This window comes from Pelophylax lessonae (genome assembly GCF_965119305.1).
Source record: "Pelophylax lessonae genome assembly, chromosome: 2".
Lineage (NCBI taxonomy): Eukaryota > Metazoa > Chordata > Amphibia > Anura > Ranidae > Pelophylax > Pelophylax lessonae.
Genome location: NC_138769.1, coordinates 322,912,365 through 322,934,769, shown reverse-complemented (window position 1 = coordinate 322,934,769; position 22,405 = coordinate 322,912,365). Strand labels below are relative to the sequence as shown.

Below are 22,405 nucleotides of genomic sequence, written 5' to 3'. Positions count from 1 at the left end.
AGAACCCCTGAGAACCTAGAATTTGTTCCTCAGATACCAGGCCGACAGGTTTAGGGTCCTGAGAAATGGATGGACCACCGGACCTTGAGTTAAGAGATCTAGTCTCCAAGGGAAGGTCATTGGAGGTAGTGCAGCCAATGCCTGAAGGCGTGCCAACCATGGCCTCTTGGGCCAGTATGGGGTTATCAGGATCATCTCTATATCTACTAGGATTATGGAAAATAATTTTTCTATTTTCCTGTTTGCCTAGGAGGCAAACAGATCCACTACCGGTAGGCCCCAAGGGGTTGTGACTTTGAAAAACACCTCTTGGTTGAGGAACCAATTGTCCTGGTTCATCTGGTGGTGGTGCAGATATGTCTGTGATACCTGGATGGTCCAGCTTCGCCTTATTGATAGGTGAAGAGAGGATTTCCACCCCCAAAGGGTCCTTTTCAACTTGGTGGGAACCTTTACTTTCTGTTCTAAGGAACTTGACTATCCATCCCAATTCTGTAGGAAGAACATTTGGAGTGGACGTAGTTGGAACCCTGCCCAGGGGACCGCTGGGAAACAGGAGGTCATCAAGCACATCCTTCTTGTGACGTCCCTCAGAGAGACCCAGATTCTTTCTGGATGTAGAAGACAGAACTCCAGCCTGTGTCCTTGGCCTACTAGGTCTAGAATAAAAGGGCTGGAAGAAATCCTCTTCCATAGTGGGAGGAAGGCCCCTAAACTTCCTCCCACCCTGGGAAGGGAGTCATTGGGGCTTGTCGGGGCGTTGAGGAGGGTTAAACAGAATGTTGCCCTTCCCTTTTCCTTTATGCCCGGTCCAATGTTTTTTGAAATTTTGCTGGGTTTCAAAAGACTTCTGCTGTTTACCCCTGCCACGAGCATTCCTCTGAGCATAGGGGAATTTCTTCTTTTCTGGGAATCCCTTCTTTTTATCCGCTGTACGCTCCAGGGCTTCTGTTAGGCCTGGGCCAAAAAGGTGGTCTCCTGTGAAGGGAAGACCACAAAGGCGAGATTTAGAAGTAACATCACCTGACCATGTCTTGAGCCATAGGCTTCTTCTGGCCGTATTAGCCAAAGCTGAGGTCCTTGCTGCCATTCTTACAGCTTCAGCTGAAGAATCCGCCAGGAAACCAATTCCCTGAAACAAGAGCGGAAATGATTTATTAATCTGTTCCCTCGATGTTCCAGCAGACAAGTGTGTTTGGATTTGAGATAGCCAGAGCTCCAGGTGTCTGGCTATGCAGGTGGATGCCAGGGCTGGCTTTAAGCTCATAATGGAGGCTTCCCAGACCCTACGCAAAGAGATATCAGTTCTCTTATCCATAGGGTCTTTTAGAGCTCCTGAATCCTCAAATGCCAAGTCAGTGCCTTTGGAGATTCTGGAAAGGGAGGCATCCAGCTTAGGGATTTTGTTCCAAGGCTGATCCCCACTGTTGTCAAATGGATACCTTCTTTTCAAAGTCTTTGGAAAAAAAGGCTTTTTATCAGGAGAATTCCACTCCTGTTTAATCATATCCAATAGGGAGCTATGCACAGGGAACACTCTAGCATGCTTTTTATGACAAGCGTACATCAAGTCATGCTTAGAGAGATGCACTTCTTCCTCCTCAATTTCTAGAGTTGTATAAACTGCCTTTAGTAGGTTATCTACATCCTCCAAGCTCAATTTAAAGTTGGAGCTATTATGGGAATCCTTGTCTATGGGTTCCTCCCCTGATCCTGATCCTTCTTGCTCCCCACCGGAGGAGTGGGAAGAAGAAACTTCCTCCAAACCCACTGGGATATTCAAAGATGGGGCCTGGGCCAATGGAGCCTGAGCTGGGGTGGAAGGCTGGACTGGTGCCTGCATCTTTTCAACGAGAGTTTTGAATGAACTAATGGTACTTTTTAGTTCATCTCTCACTGAGGTCAGCATTTTCTGGGTAGAGACTGCAGGGTCGTCTCTGACCAGTTTAGCTATACATGCCCGGCACACTGCTTTGTTCCAAGAGGAACTCAATTTCTCTCCGCATACAGCACACTTCTTTTTGGGGGGCTGAGGTGGGTTATTGTCCTGAGCCTTGGCCTGGAAGATAAAAGACAAGAGAATTATAATCAGGGAAACTTGTCCTCCTCCCACCTCCCGCTTATCCCCCATCGTGATTTAGAAAAAAAAAGGAGCGGTGCTGCTTAACCCCTGCCCCTAACGATAGAAAAGAGAGGGGGGAAGGGGAACGGAGTTCCTAACAGGTATCTGCAAATAGGGTGTACATTTCCCCTTGCTTACCTGAGAGGTGCCGATGCCAGAGCCGACTTCCACCGCCTGTGCGGTTACTGTCGTGTCCATCGCTCTGTATGGTGATCCCAGCACTGCTGTTTCCACCTAACATCGGTCGCCCATATGTACTCACTGTTCGCGCCTTCGGAAACTGGAACGAGGGTTTCCGGCGCCCGCGGATGCCGTCACTGCGCCGGAAGTGACACTGTCGCTTCCCGTGAGGCCAGAGTGGATACGCTGAGTTCCGCCCCCTCCGTTTTTGGCGCCAACTTCAAAATTTCTTCCGAAGTTAGCGGTTCCGGGTACACAGGACTCTGCTCCAAGGAACCGGCCGACCAACGGAGTGGACTCCCCAACGTTCCACCAGACAGCATCCGTAGTCCTGCCGAGAGGCTAGAAGAACAGGAGACAGCGGTCAGCCCCTATTGCGGCACTAAGGGGGTACCGCTATGGGCTGAGGAGATGCATCTTTCCAAGTCTTTCCAAGGACAGTCCAGGAGACCGGGAGCTTCAGTTCCAGGAACATGTTACCCCCTGTCCGGAGGAAACACTAAATACTGAAGGTGAGGACTAAGGCACCGCCTTTTATTTGAATTTTGGAATGTGTTTCCTGTCCCTGGGGGAGGAGCCTAAGGTCTCATGGGCTGTCCTGGAAGACGACTTTGAGAAAATTTTTTACTTTGGGTTATAAAACATCTCTCAAAATAACTTATTAACTGAAACCGACATCACCAGTGATAGGATTACAGTGATCAGTGCCAATAATATGCACTGTCACTGTACTAATGACACTGGACAGAAAGGGGTTAACACCTAGGGTGATCAAGGTGTTACGCGTGTGCTGCTTTTACTGGGGAATCTATTGTTTTTCATCATCTACTGCAAGCAAAGAGATCCCGTCACATACCACAGAGCTGTGTTTGGGGAAGCTCAGAGCCGATTACCGGCAGTTAATCATTGGCCAGGAAGCGGTGATCGGCATGTGCTGTGACGAATCATAGCACAGCTGCGCCTCCCGCCTGAGTGCGCGGATCACATACTAGGTACGTGAGCTAGCGCAGGGAGGCTGCTTTGCCACTGTACATTCTCATGATGCAGTCATCAAGTGATTAAAAACCATGCTGCACAAGCCCTAACCCAGGTAACTGCATATACCACAAGGATCCCAAACTTCTGAAATATTTTTTTTAGTCTAAGCCATGATCAGTTTATTTTATCGTGCCAAGGTTAGCGAAGAGCTAGAGATAAGTCACAGTATAAAGCCAATTGTATGACATTTGAGGTTATGGGTAAGGGACACCAGTGCACACACAAATTTGAATTTGTTTTTGGTGGCAAAATCTCTGCATTTTATTCTACAATGTAGAGCTCCAGGGCCAAAAGCACTGGATGGCTGTATGGTTTCTGTCTTGACTTACCCGATATCTCTTCTCCCTCTTTCCTGCTTTCATCTTGGTTTACTTGCAATGTGGCAGTAAGTCCTGAACTCCACTCTGTACTGACATCCTCAATGGTCTCCTCAGACAAAGTAACAGAAGAAAGACTTCCTAGCAAGGGAAAAAATATGACTCTGGATAGTAAGTTGTGCACTTGACTTACCCAGTAATTTTGATAACAATATTGTTGCTGGTAAAAGCATATGCAGGATGACTTGTGAAGAACAATACAAATAAAAAGCTAGTGGGTGCAGGAGTGAGTCTTTTGGAACTAGAGAACAAACACTGTTATAGGTCTCCTATAAGCTGCTCACTTTATAGCAAAGAACAGCCACATTAAGAGCCGGTTCACACTGGGGCGACTTGTCAGGCCGTGGGTCGCCTGCCATAGATTAGCACAGGACCCGTTCTAATAGGAGCGACACAAGTCGCTCCGACTTAGAAAAAGGGTCCTGTACTACTTTGGGACGACCTGGAGCGACCTGCATTGACTTCAATGATATGAAGTCCGTGCATGTCGCTCCTAAGTCGCGGTGCGCGCTGTGCACCGCGACTTCACAGGTCGCCCCGGCAAGTCGGATCGCCTCAGTGTGAACCGGCTCTTAATGCAACTTTCAAATAGGCAGGGAATAAATTAATCCTACAAATGTTTACTGTAACAGAAAAAGACCCAATCAAAATACTGATAAGTATAGTTTGCAAAAAAAAAAAAAAAAAAGAAGGGGGGCAGGGGAATGGGGAGTACTCCTCTAGCAAGTGAAGGAAAAAACCCTTGAAAAAAAGTCCCACAGAGACTAAGACACGCCTCCCTTAAGATTCACTCTGAACGACTGATGTGAATGTGTAATGTATATGTAAAGCGCTGCGTAAATTAATAACTCCTCACCAGGCAGGTGACCTGCCACACTCTGAAAACTGAGGGAGATGAACCTAGCTGGCTCTGCACCATGACATACATGTCTTACATGTACATGACACAGAATGCAGAGGAAGCTGGACACTGCTGGGTCACTGCTCAGTGCATAGGGCATAGGGTCATCTGATCATTTCTTTTTTTATTCTTTTAAATAAATAAAGTCAGAGGAAAAATAGAATAGATGGAGCGATTTTGTTTTTTCAAGCAAAGAAAATCACTTGATTCCCCCCATCAACACAGCCCGTGTTGATGGGAAAGGCCCTCCCGTGGAGCTATTGTGCTCTCCTGGCAGGGCGAGCCATCTCGGCTGGGAGAACACACAGATTACAGTGCTAGTGGTTAAAACTGCTGCCAATAATCTGATGAAAAATCCAACAAGCTGGTTGTACCCAAGTTGTTCCATTGATCAACTTGGGTACGATCAGCCTGTCCATACATAACTCGCATCTCACCTAGCCCGTGCTGAACCGTCCAAAATTCAAACCATCTAAGGCCGGCTCTAGATTGTAAGGGAGAACACTGAGTATCTGGCTACAGAACAGAAAGTAAGTGGAAACCCTGCACGTATGGCTACTGCTATGCATGATTACTGAAGGAGTGTTAAGGGAAAGGTATATATAGTGGGTGCATGTTTGTACTGCATATGGCTTATGAAAGCAAGCTAGCCATCAGGAACCAACAAAAGGGTACTTTAAAACTATATATCAGAAATTTAAGTGAAAAAATAAACCCATACCTTCCGAAGTTGGGGTCTGTACCACACTAGTTTGTCCTGGAACAGGAGCACGAGCACTGCTGATCAGAAGGTCAAACTTTGTACTTCGGCAAGTGTTCGTGCACAGTTTATCATGCTGATAAAAGTCAATCTGCCCTGAATCCATCATTTTTCTGCAGAAAGAGAAAAAGATTGATAAAAAGGTCACTTGTTTTAGTGATAAAAGTACATTGGCACTTCCTGTGCTCTGCATATATTTCTTATAGAAACATAATGGACTATGGCAGTAAACAAAAGGCAATTCATATACCAGACTCCTGCAAACATAGTTTGTATGGCAACCATTAGGTTTTCAATGACTGTGTTCAATGGGAATCATTTAAAGCAAACTTGTCATAGGAGAAACATGAAAGCAGCCTTTCCTTCTGCAAAAGCTAGCTAGCAGTTATTGGCCATCTGTTTTAAAATGACTATCGCTATTTTGGAGAAGGAATGCAAATGAGGGCTTCTGAACATCCTTCTGTACCTATGATGCACACACACGTCTCAGTATATAGACAAGTGTCCTGGATCAGTGTTAGCAAAGATTGCCCAAGAATTTCTTTCCTTAAGGCCCGTAAACACGTAGCGATTGTCGGCCGTAAATATTCGGCCGCCGAACGAACGGCCGATTGTCAGCTTGTTAGTATGATGCTTCCGACAACCAACTGCGACTTTTCGGCCGAACAGAATCGGGTGTGCAGGCTATAAAATTTTTGTTGGCCGTCACCAGAACGGCCGATTGTTCGCCAGTCAGTACAGAATTCGGCCGACTAACAGCAGATGAGCAAGACTGGGCATGCTCAGAGAAGAAAAAAAAAAAAAACACACGGAAAGTTAACCATCACATGACATCACTTCTGCAGTCGGCTGTTGTTGGCCGACAAAATTTGTGTGCAGTCTTTAGTGCTTTTCAACTGACAGGACAGCACCGGACAAAAGACGGCCGATCGTTCGGCCGACATTCGGTACGTGTGTACGGAGCTTTATACTTTTAATGCAAGAAGACTAAGATATATGTTGGCCATACAATACTATCAGATGCTCTCTCGCATTTTTTAGAATTTAATTGTTAATAAAAAGAACAAAGATGCAGCCCAATGTGCCACTTCACAAAAGAAAATTCAGAGGTGCCCACCTTAGCATGACTCCCTCCAGGCGAATGGCTCGCTTCCAATCTTTCAGAGTTGATTTTCCAGCCAAATGAACAAAGTGTTTTGGACTAATCATCTGGTCATTAAACTGTGGTGAGAGGGACAAGCCAATAAAAATACATGTTGAAAGTACTGTGCATTTTATACACAAAAGTACAGAGAAAAAAAACCCCAAGTCCTTATCCAATTACCTTGACACATTTGACATTGATCCCAGGACAAACAAATTTCTTCCACAGCAAAACAGCCTTGCTGTCCCCACAGGTGATGGGATATGCAATGTCAATGTCCTCACTCAGTTCCACTGTACCACCATCTACAAGGGAATAGTTAAATTTATTAAAGAGCAGTAAGAACTTCTCAATAGGTAAATAAAGCAAAAGTCTTTTCACCAACCTAAGGTATCCCCCATCTTTAGAGTGTGAGTCTCAAGAGACACAACAGCTGCATTGGTATCAGACATCTCCTCGTACATTCTGTATGGACAGATCATCATACGGTTAGAGCTGAAGATATAGGATATGCAAACAGATAAAATATGAGAATCAAGAACGGCAATACTATAATAGAAGAAACATGCAGGCTGAGCTTTCTGGCCTCTAATTCTGCAAATGCTTGCTGCCCATCTTTCATGTTAACGCTATAACTTCATTACTTTAAGTGACTAACCCCAAACAAGTATGGAAAAGAGGCAAGGACTATTCTGACCCTACTTCTCTGCATACTCAGTACATTTTAGTTCACTGGGTATATTTGAGGGTTTACAACCACTAACCACTTCTGGACCACCCACAGCATATATACTGCGGTCCGGCTGCACAAGATCATGTATAGGCATGTGATTTTGTGTACGGACCGCCGCTTCCACTGTGATTAGACATAGCGGGAGCCAATCAGCAGGTCCAGGGGCCACCAACCACCCACGATCGTGCAGGAGAATGACAGAATGGTCGCCTGCCTATGTAAACAAGGCAGACGGCTGTTCTGTCAGAGGAAGAGTGAGCTCTTGTGTTTCGCTGAAACACAGATCTCTCTTTTCTTCTAGCACATCCATCCCCCACACAGTTAGAAAGCATTCCCTAGGAGCACACTTAACCCCTTGATCACCCCTTGTGTTAACCCCTTCCCTGCCAGTGTCATTTATACACTAACAGTGCATTTTTGTTTTAGCAATAATCACTATGTGTGTGTGTATATATATATATATATATATATATATATATATATATATATATATATATATATATAAAAATGCCATAAATCTATCCCATAGTTAGGAGACGCTATAACTTTTGCACAAACCAATCAAAATACACCGATTAGGATTTTTTTTACCAAAAATATGTAGCACCATACATATTGGCCTAAATTGATGAAAAAAAAAAAAAATTCATTTTATGAAAAAAAAAAATTTATTGGGAATGTTTTATAGCAGAAAGAAAAAAACTTTTTTTTCCCCCCTCAAAACTGTAGCTTTTTTTGTTTATAGTGCAAAAATAGGGTTGTTTGTACTTAGGGCTCTTTCACACGGCCGCTCCGTGTGAAAGCTCCGCTGCGGTCTTTTTTTTTTTTCACGGAGCGGATGACATTTCTGTCATCCGCTCCGTATGCCCGCATATCATCCCATCCGTTTGCGGATGATATGCGGACATAAAGCAAGTCTATGGGGATTGCGGATGTCAGCGGATGACACCGCTGACATCCGATTTTCCTTCCTTTCCGTTTTTTGAACGGAATAAAAATAGGGTTCTGTTCCGTTCCAAAAAACGGAACAGAACTGACAGGAAGAAAATCGGATGTCAGCGGATGGTATTCCGCTGACATCCGCAATGCCATAGACTTACATTATGTCCGCAAAAAAATAGGATGATTTGCGGACATACGGAGTGCCCGTGTGAAAGGGCCCTTACTGTTAAATCCATTTCTCTGGGTTCATCGACGGACACAGCACCCACCCCTCTATGGAGTTCTGACACTTCTAATACTGCTTGCTACTAAACTGATTACTTCGAGCAGAGGGGGGGGGTGTATATATCAAGCTGAGGACGGCCCATGGGCATAGCCAGGTGTTTTTTGTTCTGCCTAGTCTTACTTCTGGAGGTAATATAACCCAGTAGTTTTTATTTATGGAGCGCTGTGTTCATCGATGAACGAAAGAAATGGATTTTACAGCAAGTACAAAAATCCAATTTTTTCCTCTTTCGTTTATTGCCAGACAGCGCTCCATAAATCATAACTACTGGGACATCCAAAAGCAGTGCCAAAAGGTAAATGGGGGGTGGGGAAAATAACCCAAGACTAAAAATATAAAAGAGCCCTTAACCAGGACGCAGGAGCCTTAAACCTCAAGAGGGAACAGCCCTCCTAAACAGCAGCCTGCAAAACTTTGCGGCCAAAAGAAGCAACCGCAGATGCCAAAGTATCTAACATATAGAATTTTGTGAAGGTATGCGACGACCAAGTGGCCGCCTTACAAACTTGCGATATTGATGCCTGATGACAGAAGGACCAAGAAGCACTCAGCGCCCGAGTAGAACCTGACATTTAGTGGAATACGCCTGAGTCACCGTCTGTTTGATCCATCTGGAGATGGTAGCCAGAGAAGCAGCAAGCCCTTTTCTTGGACCGACCATAACCACAAAAAAAGCGAGTCTGACCTCGAAAGGACTCAATAGCTGCCAGATACACCCGAATTGCACAAACCACATCCAAGGTGTCCAAAGCATATTCCTTGGGATGAGCTGGCTTGGGACACAAGGAAGGCAACTCAATGTCCTCATTCAAATAGAAGTCAGACAACTTTGGGCAGGAATGATAGAGAGGGGAGAAGAACCGCTTTATCCCTATGGATCACTAAACAGGAACTGCAACAGGATAAAGCCACCAATCCTGATACCCTGCAGGCCGAGGTAATAGCCACCAAGAATGTCACCTTCTGGTATAACGCAGGCAAGAGAATCTCCCAAATATTCTCAAATGCAGGTTTCTGGAGAACCGAAAGTACTAAATTTAAATACCATGGCGGCAAAAGAGACCGTACAGGTGGAGCCACATGTTGAACCCCCCCTGAAAGAAGGTACGAACTAAAGAGTGCGTGGCTAGGGGTCACTGAAAGAAGATTGCCTGGGCAGAAACATGGCCCTTGATGGTACTCAAGGCCAACTTCTGATCAACGCCCTGTTGAAGAAAGGTTAAGATCCAAGCCAAAGAAAAGGCTAGTGGATGAGCGCCAATCAACTCACACCAATAAATGTACGCTTTCCACGTATGATGGTATATGTTGCTGGAAGAGGACTTCCTCGCCTTCACCATAGTAGGAATCACTGATCCAGACAGACCTCTATACCCCAGTACCTGGCTTTCAATGGTTAAGCCATTAAAACCAGCGACTGTAAAGCAGGATGGTAGATCAGCCCTTGGAATAACTGGTCTTTTATGAGGGGAAGCCACCAAGGGACGTTTACGGCCACCAGACTGATTGGAAGAGCCTCGTCTTCGATTCCTCGCAGGAATTGCGGAAGAAGCCTGAGCTGAGGATGATACTGGCCTTACCATGGCCCTTTGACATCTGCGGTGTCTGCCAGAGGAACCTGTGATCTCGTCACGAACCTCAGTATCCTCCTGTGGAGCAGAACCTGCTAAAGGAGCTGCATGCAAGACTGTGCAAACAGGACTGTCTTGAAGGTGGATACCACTAGACTAAGAACCTGTATGCAAAATGGGAGAGAGAACAGTATGACAGCAGCTAGTGAGTCACGGCCTGTGGTTCAAGTTTGTCCAGAGGAAGGACTACCTTGGTAAGAATTAGAATCAGACCTAGGTAAAATCAATTCCCTAGACAGGGATAGGGGGGACCTTAGGTAGTTCGGACATCAACTGAACCTTTACAGGAATCAAATCTGCACAGGACCTAAAAAAAGACGAGCTTTGTCCCCCTTTCTGGGTACCCCCAAAAGAATAATTTTGTGGATTCCCTTGATGCTCATGAAGGAGGTCCACGAGGCCCAAAACCAGCAAAGATGTCCCCCCCCACACCAATAATGGGTGAGGGCAGACATTTATGCTGAAGGAGTCTTGTCTGCGGGTCTGGAGAAGCTAGCTCAGGGCTTGCCAGACCAAAGACTTGGAACCTTGGACCAAAGACTTGGAACCTCCCGGGGAAGATTTTAAAGATCTATTTTCCAGAAGCCCAAAATAATTTTCTTTGTGCTAAGGAGGAGGGCCCCGTCTGCAACGAGGCAACTTCACTTTCCTAGACTATGGCAGGAAGGTACTTCCCCCCCCCCCCCCCACTGTGGTACCCTTAATGATGCCATTCAGGGTATCCCCAAACAGGCGATCACCTTGAAAAGGCAGATTAATGAGAGTCTGCGGACCAATCCTTAAGCCATAGCGCGTGTCTAATCACCACCGCAGAAACAGAAAGTTTGGACAGCACAGGAGCTGTATCCAAAGCTGCATCACAAATAAACCGCAGTACATGGACCAACTGGTTTGCTAAAACAACATAAGCAGTGGGGACGACAATAAGCCATATGCTCCATAGAGTTGGGCTTTATGGCAGAGTGGCCAGAAGAAAGCCATTACTTTCAACAAAAAACAAAATGGTACGTTTTGAGTTTGCGAAAGGCATGTGGGAGAATGCCAAAATGTATGGAGGAAGGTGCTCTGGTCTGATGAGACTAAAATTGAACTTTTCGGCCATCAAAGAAAACGCTATGCCTGGCGCAAACCCAACACATCACCCAAAGAACACCATACCCACAGTGAAACATGGCGGTGGCAGCATCGTGCTGTGGGGAGGTTTTTCAGCAGCCGGGACTGGGAAACTGGTCAGAGTTGAGGGAAAGATGGATGGTGCTAAATACAGGGATATTCTTGAGCAAAACCTGTACCACTCTGTCGTGATTTGAGGCTAGCACAGAGGTTCACCTTCCAGCAGGACAATGACCCCAAACACACTGCTAAAGCAACACTTGAGTGGTTTAAGGGGAAACATGTAAATGTGTTGGAATGGCCTAGTCAAAACCCAGACCTCAATCCAATAGAAAATCTGTGGTCAGACTTAAAGATTGCTGTTCACAAGCACAAACCATTCAACTTGAAGGAGCTGGAGCAGTTTTGCAAGGAGGAATGGGCAAAAATCCCAGTGGTAAGATGTGGCAAGCTCATAAGAGACTTAGCCAAAGCAACTTGGAGCTGTGATTGCCGCAAAAGGTTGCTCTACAAAGTATTGACTTTAGGGGGTGAATAGTTATGCACATTGGCTTTTTCTGTTATTTTGTCCTATTTGTTGTTTGCTTCACAGAAAAAAAAAAAAAAAACACAACATCTTCAAGGTTGTGGGCATGTTCTGTAAATTAAGTGATGCAAATCAAGAAATTCATGTTAATTCCTGGTTGTGAGGCAACAAAACACGAAAAATGCCAAGGAGCGTGAATACTTTTGCAAGGCACTGTATACATACCAGACGACACAGCCACGTCCGTGGCTACATCAGCCGCATCCTTCATTTTTAAAGTCTCACGTGCTGCACTGATAAGGGTGTCTACCGAGGGGAATCATCCTATCAGATTGATCTGGGGGTGTGATATTAAGCCCCCCTGGACAGGCCGCATCAGGCTCAGAATCAGATGAGAGACTGAGCAGGGAAAGGCAGGGGACGCTTCCTCCTGGGCCTTTGCCCACACGCCACTTCCACCTGGGACACTAAGGACTGCAGGACCACCGTCAGTGCACCCATGGGAATCTGGGGTTTCGAGGGACCTGCCACCTCCATGAGGGGGTTAGTGGGGGGAGATGTGACCCAGAGACTCCATAAGGAAAGGCAGACCTTGCAGTACAATAAAACTATCTTTTGGCACCACTAAAGGCTCCCCCCAAGGTTCAGGGTACCTATCAGCAGAAAGAGATAACAGGGGCCCCCAGGGACTCACCCTACCGATCAGAGGAGCACAGAGAATTTGAAACCCAGCATCACCATGGACACCATCACTGTTCATATGTCCCAGGCACAGAAAGAGGAGGAGGAGCTTTGGCATCCCCACGAGGCTTCGGTTGTCTACAGCATCTCCTGGACTAAGGGAAAAAAATCGCCCCCCGTGACATCGGGCTACACAAACATGGCCGCCAGCTGGAGACCAGCCAGACTAAGGGAAAATGGCTGCCATCAACTACAGCATGCTGCCAGGATCTTCCCTGTGCCCTCTGAACCCTCTGCAAGGGGACCCCTTCCTGAAGGTAGGACATGTGTTGGAGGAGATTCTCACACTGCACCAGTCTCTGCACTGGGCCCCCCTGCACTATACCCATGCTGCAAACAGTGCAGCATGCACATAGGGGTCTCCTACACTGGGACTCCTCCAAACTACCAGGGCAGGACACACTATCCTAGGACCCTTATAGAGTGGGAATAGCAGGGGGGGGGGGGGGGGTTGACCCCAGGGGTCTCCACTGCATCCACTGGCCTGGGACCCCCACTAGACTACAGGCCCAGACAGGGGGAAAAGGGAGTGTGGGGGGGAGCCCAGCTCACTGAGCGATTTTAAGGATGGGAGGAGGGCACCTGCAGGCAGGTCTTACCGTCACTGGAGGTTACCCGCTTCCACCCAAAAAAAAAAATGCCAAAAGGTGGAGGGGGGGTCTGTACTTACCCTTCCATGGTGCGGGTAATGCTCCAAACAGAATCCTCGGTACAGAAGTAGGGGAGCTGTCAGCCAAGGGACCGCTGCGACTCAGACCCAACCCTGGTCGTATGCAACCCTGCGAGACAATTAACTTGCGGGCCAGCCTCTGTCCGTGAGGCTATGTCATGGCCGACCTAGCGCGTAGCTGCGGTCTGCATGCGCTCGCTGGCTGTGGGACCACTGGATCCAGATTATCCAGCCCGGCAGTGGATTGTAGATCACTCAAGAAAAATCAAAAAAGATGTATTGAAGGAGAAGAAAATTCCTAGTACCAGAGATCCCAGCTGGGAGCCTAAGTCCTTACTCCTGACTAGACAGATTAAAAACTGATTACCTAGAGCCAAGGGGGGTTGGGGGTTATATACCAAGCTCACGGGGGCGATTTTCCCTTAGTCCAGGAGATGCTGGCCTAGCCAGGTGTTTTTTGTTCTGCCTAGTCCTACTGGAGGAGGCAAATAACCTAGTAGTTATGATTTACGGAGAGCTGTGTCCGTCGAACAAAATAAATAAAAACCACAGAGGTAATCAAATACCACCAAAAGAAAGCTCTATTTGTGGGGGGGGGGGGGGGGGGGGGAGACATCAATTTTATTTCGGTACAGTGTCATACAACCGTGCAATTGTCAGTTAAAGCAACGCAGTGCTGTATCGCAAAAAATGGCCTGCTCGTTAAGAGGATAAAACCATTAAGTGGTTAAAGATCCTGCCTGTTCGCCAATTTTATTTATTTATTTTTTTTTTTTAAAGCTAAAGTTTCACTTTAAAGTGCTGTTCTGATGGATTCTTTAGGGAAAAATAGCCTAATGGCTTAAACATTTTATATGGACATTTATTCACTTCAGTTTGCAGCTCTCTGCTTTTTTGCATTTTAATAAAGACCTGTATGGATTGAATATTCCATTGGTGTGAACAGCGTTCATTACACTGTAGCATTGTTTGTATAATTCATGCCATTAGGCACTTGCTTCTATGCATGAGGTATTGAATAAGAAGTTGATTGGAGTGTGCTTCATTGTGCTTTTTATTTATTTATTATTTTTTTTGTAGCATCCTCCCAGGTAGGTGCTAGGCAAAGCATACGTGTGGCCCTGTTCTGCTTATCAAGAGGGCCTGATCTGTTAGTTAGCCTGTCGCATGCTTTCAGGTGTGACCTGTTGAGTCTGGGGAATCTCCCCACTGTATCCAATGAAGGACCTTGTTGGACAGAGGAGAAAACCTAGCCAATAGCACCCCAGGGTTTATGACTATCCCACTGGGTGGGCATTTCCGCAATGCATCCTGGGATTGGGAATAAATCCAGGGAGGGCATGTGACAGAGGGTCTTTTGGCGGGAGCAAAGTCCCAGGAGGAGGTGGACGGCTGTCTCTCCTCCTGATGAAGTGAGGAAGGTGGTCCAGGCAGTCAGCCTAGGGACCAGGGGTTGAGCTGTGCTGCAGAAGGATCCAGGGTGCTGACCAAGTGGAGCTGCTGGGCAGACTATTTCTGGAAAAACAAACAGTGTCGTGAGTACTTAAGCATCTGCCCAGGAGTCTGCCTAAGAGAGGGGACAACTCCAGCGGGGTCAAGGGGATCAAGGAGCCAGCTAACCAGGAGTGATACAGTAAAGGGGGTGCCAAGTTGTCAAGCCCTGAAGATTAGGGGGTAAAGAGGGCGCCAGGAAGGGCCCTGAAGTCTCAGCAATACAGTCTACCTTAAAGATTAGCTACCTCAGGAACCTTTAAGGACTCTTTCACAGCCAAGGGCAAAGTGAATCAGCGGCCTAGCCGTGACTAGCTCAACATAGCGTTAATCAGCATTTTTCTGGATCGTCCCTGCCAATTGTGCATAATTCAGTTCAATTGGAGTATCCCACTCATCCCTTCTCCTACCCAAGTTCCTAATAAAACATAAAAAAAAAAAAAAAAAACAAAGAAACTGGACTGGTCCTTGTCTGAGGTAAAAACTCTTGGAAATATGTCAGAATGTTCTGCTGTTGCTAATGGTAACCCAGGGGAACCCACACACAGACACAGCAACTCCCATGGGAGTAGTGCTACATATTTACCTGAAATAAATAAATATTTTATATGGACATTTATTCACTTCAGTTTGCAGCTGTCTGCTTTTTTGCGCTTTAATAAAGACCTGTATGGATTGAATATTCCAGTACAAAAGGCCTTGGTGTGAACAGCGTTCATTACACTGTAGCATTATGTGTATAATTAATGCCATTAGGCTCTTGCTTCTATGCATGAGGTATTGAATAAGAAGTTGATTGGAGTGTGCTTCATTGTGCTTTCTATTTGGACATCTCTAAAAATGTAGTTTCTCCTTAAAGAAAACCTGATATTGCGGACCTCTGCGTCTGAGAATGAAAGCTGCCTGGCTGTCTCTGATTTCAGTCGTTTCTGTATCCATTACCTGGAACAAATATGCAAAGGAGGACTTGACTCTCCTGACCTCAATGCTTGCGCCAGGTCAAAGATCAGGAAAGTACTTTAAAGTGGAAGAAACTCTCCCACTCCGATGCTTCTTTTCATTAAGTCTATATTATTAAACTATAGCCATTGTAATTTAGCCCCAATCGCAAATGACTTTTTTTAAAGTAAGTAAAAAGTCGTGTCTCCAGGGGTAAAGCAGCGCAATCTTGGGCATAGTTTCCCCGCATCCGCAGTAGAGTGCATTTCCACCCTTTCATGTAGCCCTTGCTGTACTGTTAACCAAACCTCATTCCCAATCCAACGTTCCTACAGCAACCGTGCTCCGCTACTCATAGTTGTTTTATTCAACAGTTTTTACTTGTGCCGATCTTGTAATGTTTGCCTGTGTCAGTGTTATCAAGTCCGTTGTATGCTGCGGCTGATCTCCACTGCAGTATGCAGTCTGATGCCCAGGTTTACACCACATGTGATGTCACACAGCATAGGAGGAAGCTCTGAACGACTCTGCAGTCTTGCGGGGTTTGAGCACTGTGCCGCAGAGTGTGTAAATTACAGACACAGCATCCTGTCAATGGACAGACAGCACACAGTGTGCGTGCCATGAATCATGGGAAAAATGCGCATGCACTGGTGACATAAAGAACAGGACAGATTACAGCACTGAGCAAGTAAGGAGACCTCTATAAGCACTAATCATTAGGGTTTTTTCTGCTGATTTAAATGTGATAAAGTTGTTGGGGAGAGTTTACAACCACTTTAAGCAAAACCAGCCTGGCAACTATCATTCTCAAAAGAAGCAATGGCAGCCTACATCTTTCTCTTTCGATAGAAATAAAAATCTTGAATACTACTACTAATACATTTCTAAGGATCTTTTAACCACCTCCCACCCGGGCCATTGTAGATATACGGCCAGGCTGGAGTCTCGTCCTTCTGAATGGACGTTCCGGAACGTCCTTCAGAAGGAGAGAGATCGCGCCGCCGCGGGCGCACGCAGCGGCGCGATCTCGATGTGCCTGTGTCCCTAGGACACAGAGCAACATAACTCGGCAAGAGGGCCCTGTGATTGGCCCTCCTGATCACATGACGGCTGTGTCCAATCACAGCCGTCATGTAATGTCAATACAGCCGTTGTAAGTGAGTATTTCTGATTACTCACTGATCACAGGGGGGGGTCTGTGCTGGTAATCAGATGATTGATTACCAGTGCAGCCCTGGGGGGAGGGGGTGCCACTAGAGCCACCAGGGATGCCCACCCATGACCACCAGGGATGCCCACCATGGATGGCAAACATGGCTCAGAGAGCCTGCCAGTGGTGCCCCCCTATCAGTGCTGCCCACCAATGCCATCTATCAGTGCCGCCCACCAGTGCCCATTACTGCCCACCAGTGCTGCCGATCAGTCCCACCCATCAGTGCCGATCAGTCCCACCCATCAGTGCCGATCAGTCCCACCCCATCAGTGCCGATCAGTCCCGCCTCATCAGTGCGGCCTCATCAGTGCGGCCTCATCAGTGCGGCCTCATCAGTGCGGCCTCATCAGTGCGGCCTCATCAGTGCAGGAAAAAACGTATCCATTTACAAAATTTTATAACCTAAACAAAAAAATTTTTTTTTTTTTCAAACTTTTCGGTCTTTTTTTATTTGTGCACCAAAAAAGAAAAAAAAACCTGGCTGTGATCAAATACCACCAAAAGAAAGCTTTATTTGTGGGGAAAAAAATGACACAAATTTGGTTTAGGTACAGTGTTGCATGACCGCGCAATTGTCATTCAAAATGCAACAGCGCTAAAAGCTGAAAATTGGTCTGGGAAGGAAGGGGGTTTAAGTGCCCAGTATTGAGGTAGTTAATTACAAACAATTAGAAAATTAATTAAGGCACACTTCTACTTATTTCATTTTACAGATGTACAAGAACTGTTTGAGACAGGTTGAAATGATCTGTTTGGTTATAATTTTAACAGATCGTGGAGTAAAATTGTATAGAAATTGCCATACAGAATATACAGTATGCATAATTGCTCCTGCCTGTGGATGTAATGACGCCTTTCAACACGGAACTTGCTGATGGAAGCTGGTGGAAAGAGCCGGCGTAAAACATGCATTGTCTGATGTGTAATGGGCATGTTTATGTGCATTCAACATTTAGGCTAGGTTCACACCATGCGAGACAGAAACGTGCGGAAAATTGTGCGCTTTCTTGGCACACATAATCTCTCTGCCCTTTAGCATGGCAGTGCCATTAACCACTTAAGCCCCGGAGGATTTGGCTGCTAAACGACCAGAGGGGATTTTGCGATTCGGCACTGCGTGACTTTAACGGACAATTGCGCGGTCGTGCGACGCTGTACCTAAACGAATTTGGCGTCCTTTTTTTCCCACAAACAGAGCTTTCTTTTGGTGGTATTTGATCACCTGTGCGATTTTTTGATCACGCGCTATAAACAAAAAAAGAGCGTAAATTTTGCAAAAATAGCAATATTTTTCCCTTTTTTTTATATGAAATTCCCCCAAAAAAAAATGTAAAAATCAAAATTTTTTAATATTTTCGGCCAATTTGTTTTATGCTACCTATGTTTGGTAAAAAAAAAATCGCAAAAAGCGTATTTTGATTGGTTTGCGCAAAAGTTATTGCGTTTACTAACAAAGGGAAAGATTTTTGTCATTTTTGTTGTTTTTTTTTTTTAACGCGTAATGGCGGCGATCTGCGATTTTTTTTGCGGTACTGCGACATTGCGGCGGAAAGATCGGACCCTTGACTGACATTTTTGACACTTTTGGGGTTACCAGTGACATTTCTACAGTAATCAGTGCTATATATATGCACTGTTACTGTAAAAATACACTGGTAGTGAAGGGGTTAACTTTATTTGAGAGGGAGGGGCTGTGTGTGTCCCTAGGGGCGTGATTCTAACTGTGATTGGCTGTGGCTTCAACTGTATGCAGAGTGATCAATGGATCTACATAGTAGATCCATGTGATCAGCTCTCATACAGAGAGGAGAATGACAGGCAGCTTGTTTACACAAGCTGCCTGACTTTCTCCCTCTCCCCCGCCGATCGCAGAGTGGCCGGCGGCGATCGGGTCCGCCGGTCACACGCGCGGGGGGGTCCGTGACCACGCGGGAGCGGGAGCGCGCCTCCGGCGGCGCGCGCTCGCTCCCTAAACCCTCACAGGCGAGCGACGTAGACCTACGTCACTTTGCCTGTGAGGGGCTGACCGCCGCCGTAGATAGTCGTGCGGCGGTCGGCAAGTGGTTAATTCATAATAGCGCCCCCCCCCCCCCCCCTTACAAATCTGTAAAAGCACAAATAAAACATGGTGCTTCAGCACCATGCTCCTTGTTGCAACACAGTTTAGGATAAGAGTCTTTTCGGTGCAAAGGACAGCACACTGAAATGAATAGGCTGTCCTACATGTGATGCACAAGAACGTGAACAAACTGCGGCACCCCCATGCATGTCAATCACTCTAAAATACACATCCTTGAACGTGAGACTCTGGCATTTTTTTTTCTTTTGCACCTAAAACCTAGCACTAGAAAACGCTGTTGCTCAGCTATCAGAGCTGAATTCAGATCTGTAAAAAAGTATCAATCTAAAGGCACCATTTTTATCATCTGTGTACATGAGCATTTAGAGAATAGTGAAACTGCAGCCTGGCACAGAAGCATATCAAGGAACTGTTTTTAACAGGTACCTGCTTCCACTTCCAGGTAAGATTGTTGCGGTGATCTATGAGTATGTCCAACCCCTCCTCCTACCCCTGCAGCCTTCTGGGACACAGGGACACAAACAGGTCCCAGAAGATGGCAGGACCATTCACAAAGCACAGCACAACTCGCACGTGTGAAGTAGGAAACCAGCTGTGAGACCTGAAGGCTTCACTGTCGGTTTCCCTTAGTGAAGATGACGGCGCTGGACCCGAAGCCAATTGAAGAATTGGCTCGGGTGCCAACATCACTAGATCCCTAGAAGTTAAGTATCCTTATAGTAAAAGTCAACAGCTACAGTCATTTTTTTATTTGGGGGGGAGTTGGAGCTCCTCTTTAAAGTGATATTAAATACTTTTTTTTTTTTGTTTAAAAATAACAAACATGTTATACTTCCCTACTCTGTGTAGTGGTTTTGCACAGAGCAACCCAGACCCTCCGCTTCTCAGGTCCCTCTCTTCTGCCGAGTGCCCCCACAGCAAGCACCTTGCTATGGGGGGGGGGAGGGGGGGGTCACCCAAGCAGCTGCTCTGTGTGTCCCATCAGTCACAAAGCCACGGCTTGGCCCAACCCTCTCTCTATTGACTGACAGCAGTGGGAGCAAATGGTGCCTGCTGCTGTCTGTGCCAATGAGGAGAGAGAGTCCCCAGACAGCCAAGGCTCTCGTGCAACATCGCTGGATCAAGATGAGGCTCATAAGTATGGGGTCTGATGCACACAGAAGGTTTTTATCTTAATGCATTAAGATAAAAAAAAAAAAAAAAAAAAAAAAAAAAACATTCTGCCTGTAGAACCACTCTAATGCCTCTTTCACACTGTACTGATATAAAAGCATTAGACGTTCCGGATAGAGAAAAAAAAAAAAAAAAAAAAGAAAACACGAAAATGGGCTGTATATCACTTCTGCACATTTGCAAGTATGCACACAGAAGCAGAAAGCATGGCATTTGCGCATATTTGCGAGTTTACGTGCAAAAAACACTGATCGGCAAATCAGATTTCGGTTCCCATTTTGTTTTTTTTCCCCCTTGATCAATACGCAGCGCATTGAAAAGGCACATTGAAAACAACACCTACACAGGTTGAACTGGATGGACTATTGTCTTTATTCAACCTCACCTACTATGTAACTATGTAACTATGCTGCTTAAAGAAAAACACCCACAACATCTGTATGCCTGACAACTGAGAATTTTCAGGCAGCAGTTTGCAAGAGGTCTAACAAAAACACGAAACTAGGTTAGAGTGCAGTAATTTACACGCATGCGCACACTAGTGATCGATATCGTTTTTTTCGTTGCCAACAACGATATTTTGGCCAATGCATATCTGTATCAGGCCCATATTTTTGTACATTTTACAAAATATATTTTTTTTTGACCAGTACTTTTGTGGAGGGATCTGGGGGTCTAAAAGATCCCAAACCCCTCCTCTGCACTTAAAAGCATTCAAAACGCCAAGTTTGGCTGTTTGAATGCTGTAATTTTTTTTAAATCTGGCGCCAGACAGTACCCGGAAGTGATGTCGCTTATTATATCACTTCCGGGTTTTTGCATGGAGACCCAATCAGAGCCGAACGCCGCTTTGATCGGGTCTTCGGCGGCGTCTCACGGTGGGAGGGGGAGACACAGGCGAGCCGCGGAGGGGGGGGGGGGGTTCCCCTCCCGTTTCTTGTAATGACAGCCGGGCAGCTTCTCAGCACCATTGGTTGTCATTACAAGACAGCCGACCGTTGGCTATGGACGTCAGTACCGGGGTGATGCCTCTAGCTGCAGGCATCACTCCGGTACAAGCAGTTTCCCGAAATATCGGCAACCTCCGGGGCTGATTCCGATATATCGGGAAAAGTGCATATCGGCCCTCGATATATATATCAGCTTTGCCGATAATCGGTCGATCCCTAGCACACACACAGCAACAGTAGCAATTAGAAGAGGTACAACAATTTTATACATGCATACGCCTTTACATGTGTATGCACAATGTCTTAATCTGGCACTAGAGCCTGAGTTTAAACATCAAACGATTCCATCTATTCGCAAGAAGCCTAAAGCTGCGGACAATGAAATGTACCTATTGCATGCACTTACCCATGGGGAATAGATTGCAGCTGCAGGATAACCTGCGTCTTGGTGTCTTCAGGGTCCTCACCTTCTGTACAATCGCTAGGAATCACCACAACGTCCCCCATGGGGACAGTCACCTCCGCGTTGGCCATATGTCACATGGGTGGCTTTGCCGCATTCAGTAGTCTGTTAATTAGAAAGTTTGTCAACTATGTATGATCAGAAGACATCTCACAAAGCTGGAAACACAACCCATCACTACACAACACTGCACAACTCTCCCAGCCCCCATTCCACTCACAGAATACCAGCTGCAAAAACATGAATCACAAGAAAAACAAACTCTGCCTTAATTCCCAACCCAAACCATTGACACACCTGCGGGGCTCAGCTCCCTATAGAGAAACCTTCAGGACTCCTTTGACAATGGTACATTTCACTCCATGCTATCGGCCGAAATCCCACCTCTCCCCCGGGTGCTCACTACTACTCAACTCCCCGAGATTGTCCGGACCTCACCAGAACGCGCATGTGCTATTCACACCTACCGAGCCTGCGCACTCCCGCCACTTCCGGTCAGATGAGCGCGTGCACGAGCCGAGCAAGACGCTTGTTCTCCCAGCCAATCAGCGCGCTAGAGACAGGAAAGAGGAGGGTGTCGGTACAGTGTGTCCCACGCTGCTCAGCTCCACGCATGCCCGATTGTATTGACTTGTCCTATCGGGAAATGGCTGAAACTTTATATCATTAAACAAACATTGTTTAAGCACTCTATTAAGAGCAATTGCCTTTTATTTTCTTATTAAAAAAAAAACGTTTTCATTTGTTGCATTTTAGTTCTGTTTTGCAGTCACTTCCTGTTTACATGCAGGCAGTTTTCATTGTGGGGTTGCTGATGGTGACAACGGTGGACGGTGCATTACGGTTGACACTTTTTCTTCAAGCCAAACCCGAACACTTAAAGCGGAGTTCCACCCTAAAATTAAACTTACCTCCATCTTCATGCCCGG

The 22,405-nt window shown here is 46.1% G+C and overlaps 1 protein-coding gene across 2 annotated transcripts in view; it reads right to left on the bottom strand.

Moving 5' to 3' along the window:
* Window positions 1-21,964, bottom strand: part of GMEB1 (glucocorticoid modulatory element binding protein 1) — a 51,302-nt gene extending 29,338 nt beyond the window's left edge. The window contains exons 1-7 of one of the 2 annotated variants that reach the window (XM_082246271.1): window positions 21,944-21,964; window positions 21,420-21,581; window positions 6,908-6,987; window positions 6,703-6,827; window positions 6,496-6,599; window positions 5,340-5,491; window positions 3,670-3,798 (exon numbers count right to left, since the gene is read on the bottom strand). In XM_082246271.1, coding sequence (XP_082102397.1) covers window positions 3,670-3,798; window positions 5,340-5,491; window positions 6,496-6,599; window positions 6,703-6,827; window positions 6,908-6,987; window positions 21,420-21,547 — 718 coding nt within the window. In that variant the 5' untranslated portion in view covers window positions 21,548-21,581; window positions 21,944-21,964. Of the gene's footprint in view, window positions 1-3,669; window positions 3,799-5,339; window positions 5,492-6,495; window positions 6,600-6,702; window positions 6,828-6,907; window positions 6,988-21,419; window positions 21,582-21,860 lie in introns of both variants that reach the window. The other variant, XM_082246270.1, reaches the window with a different exon arrangement.
* Window positions 21,965-22,405: the final 441 nt, after the last annotated feature.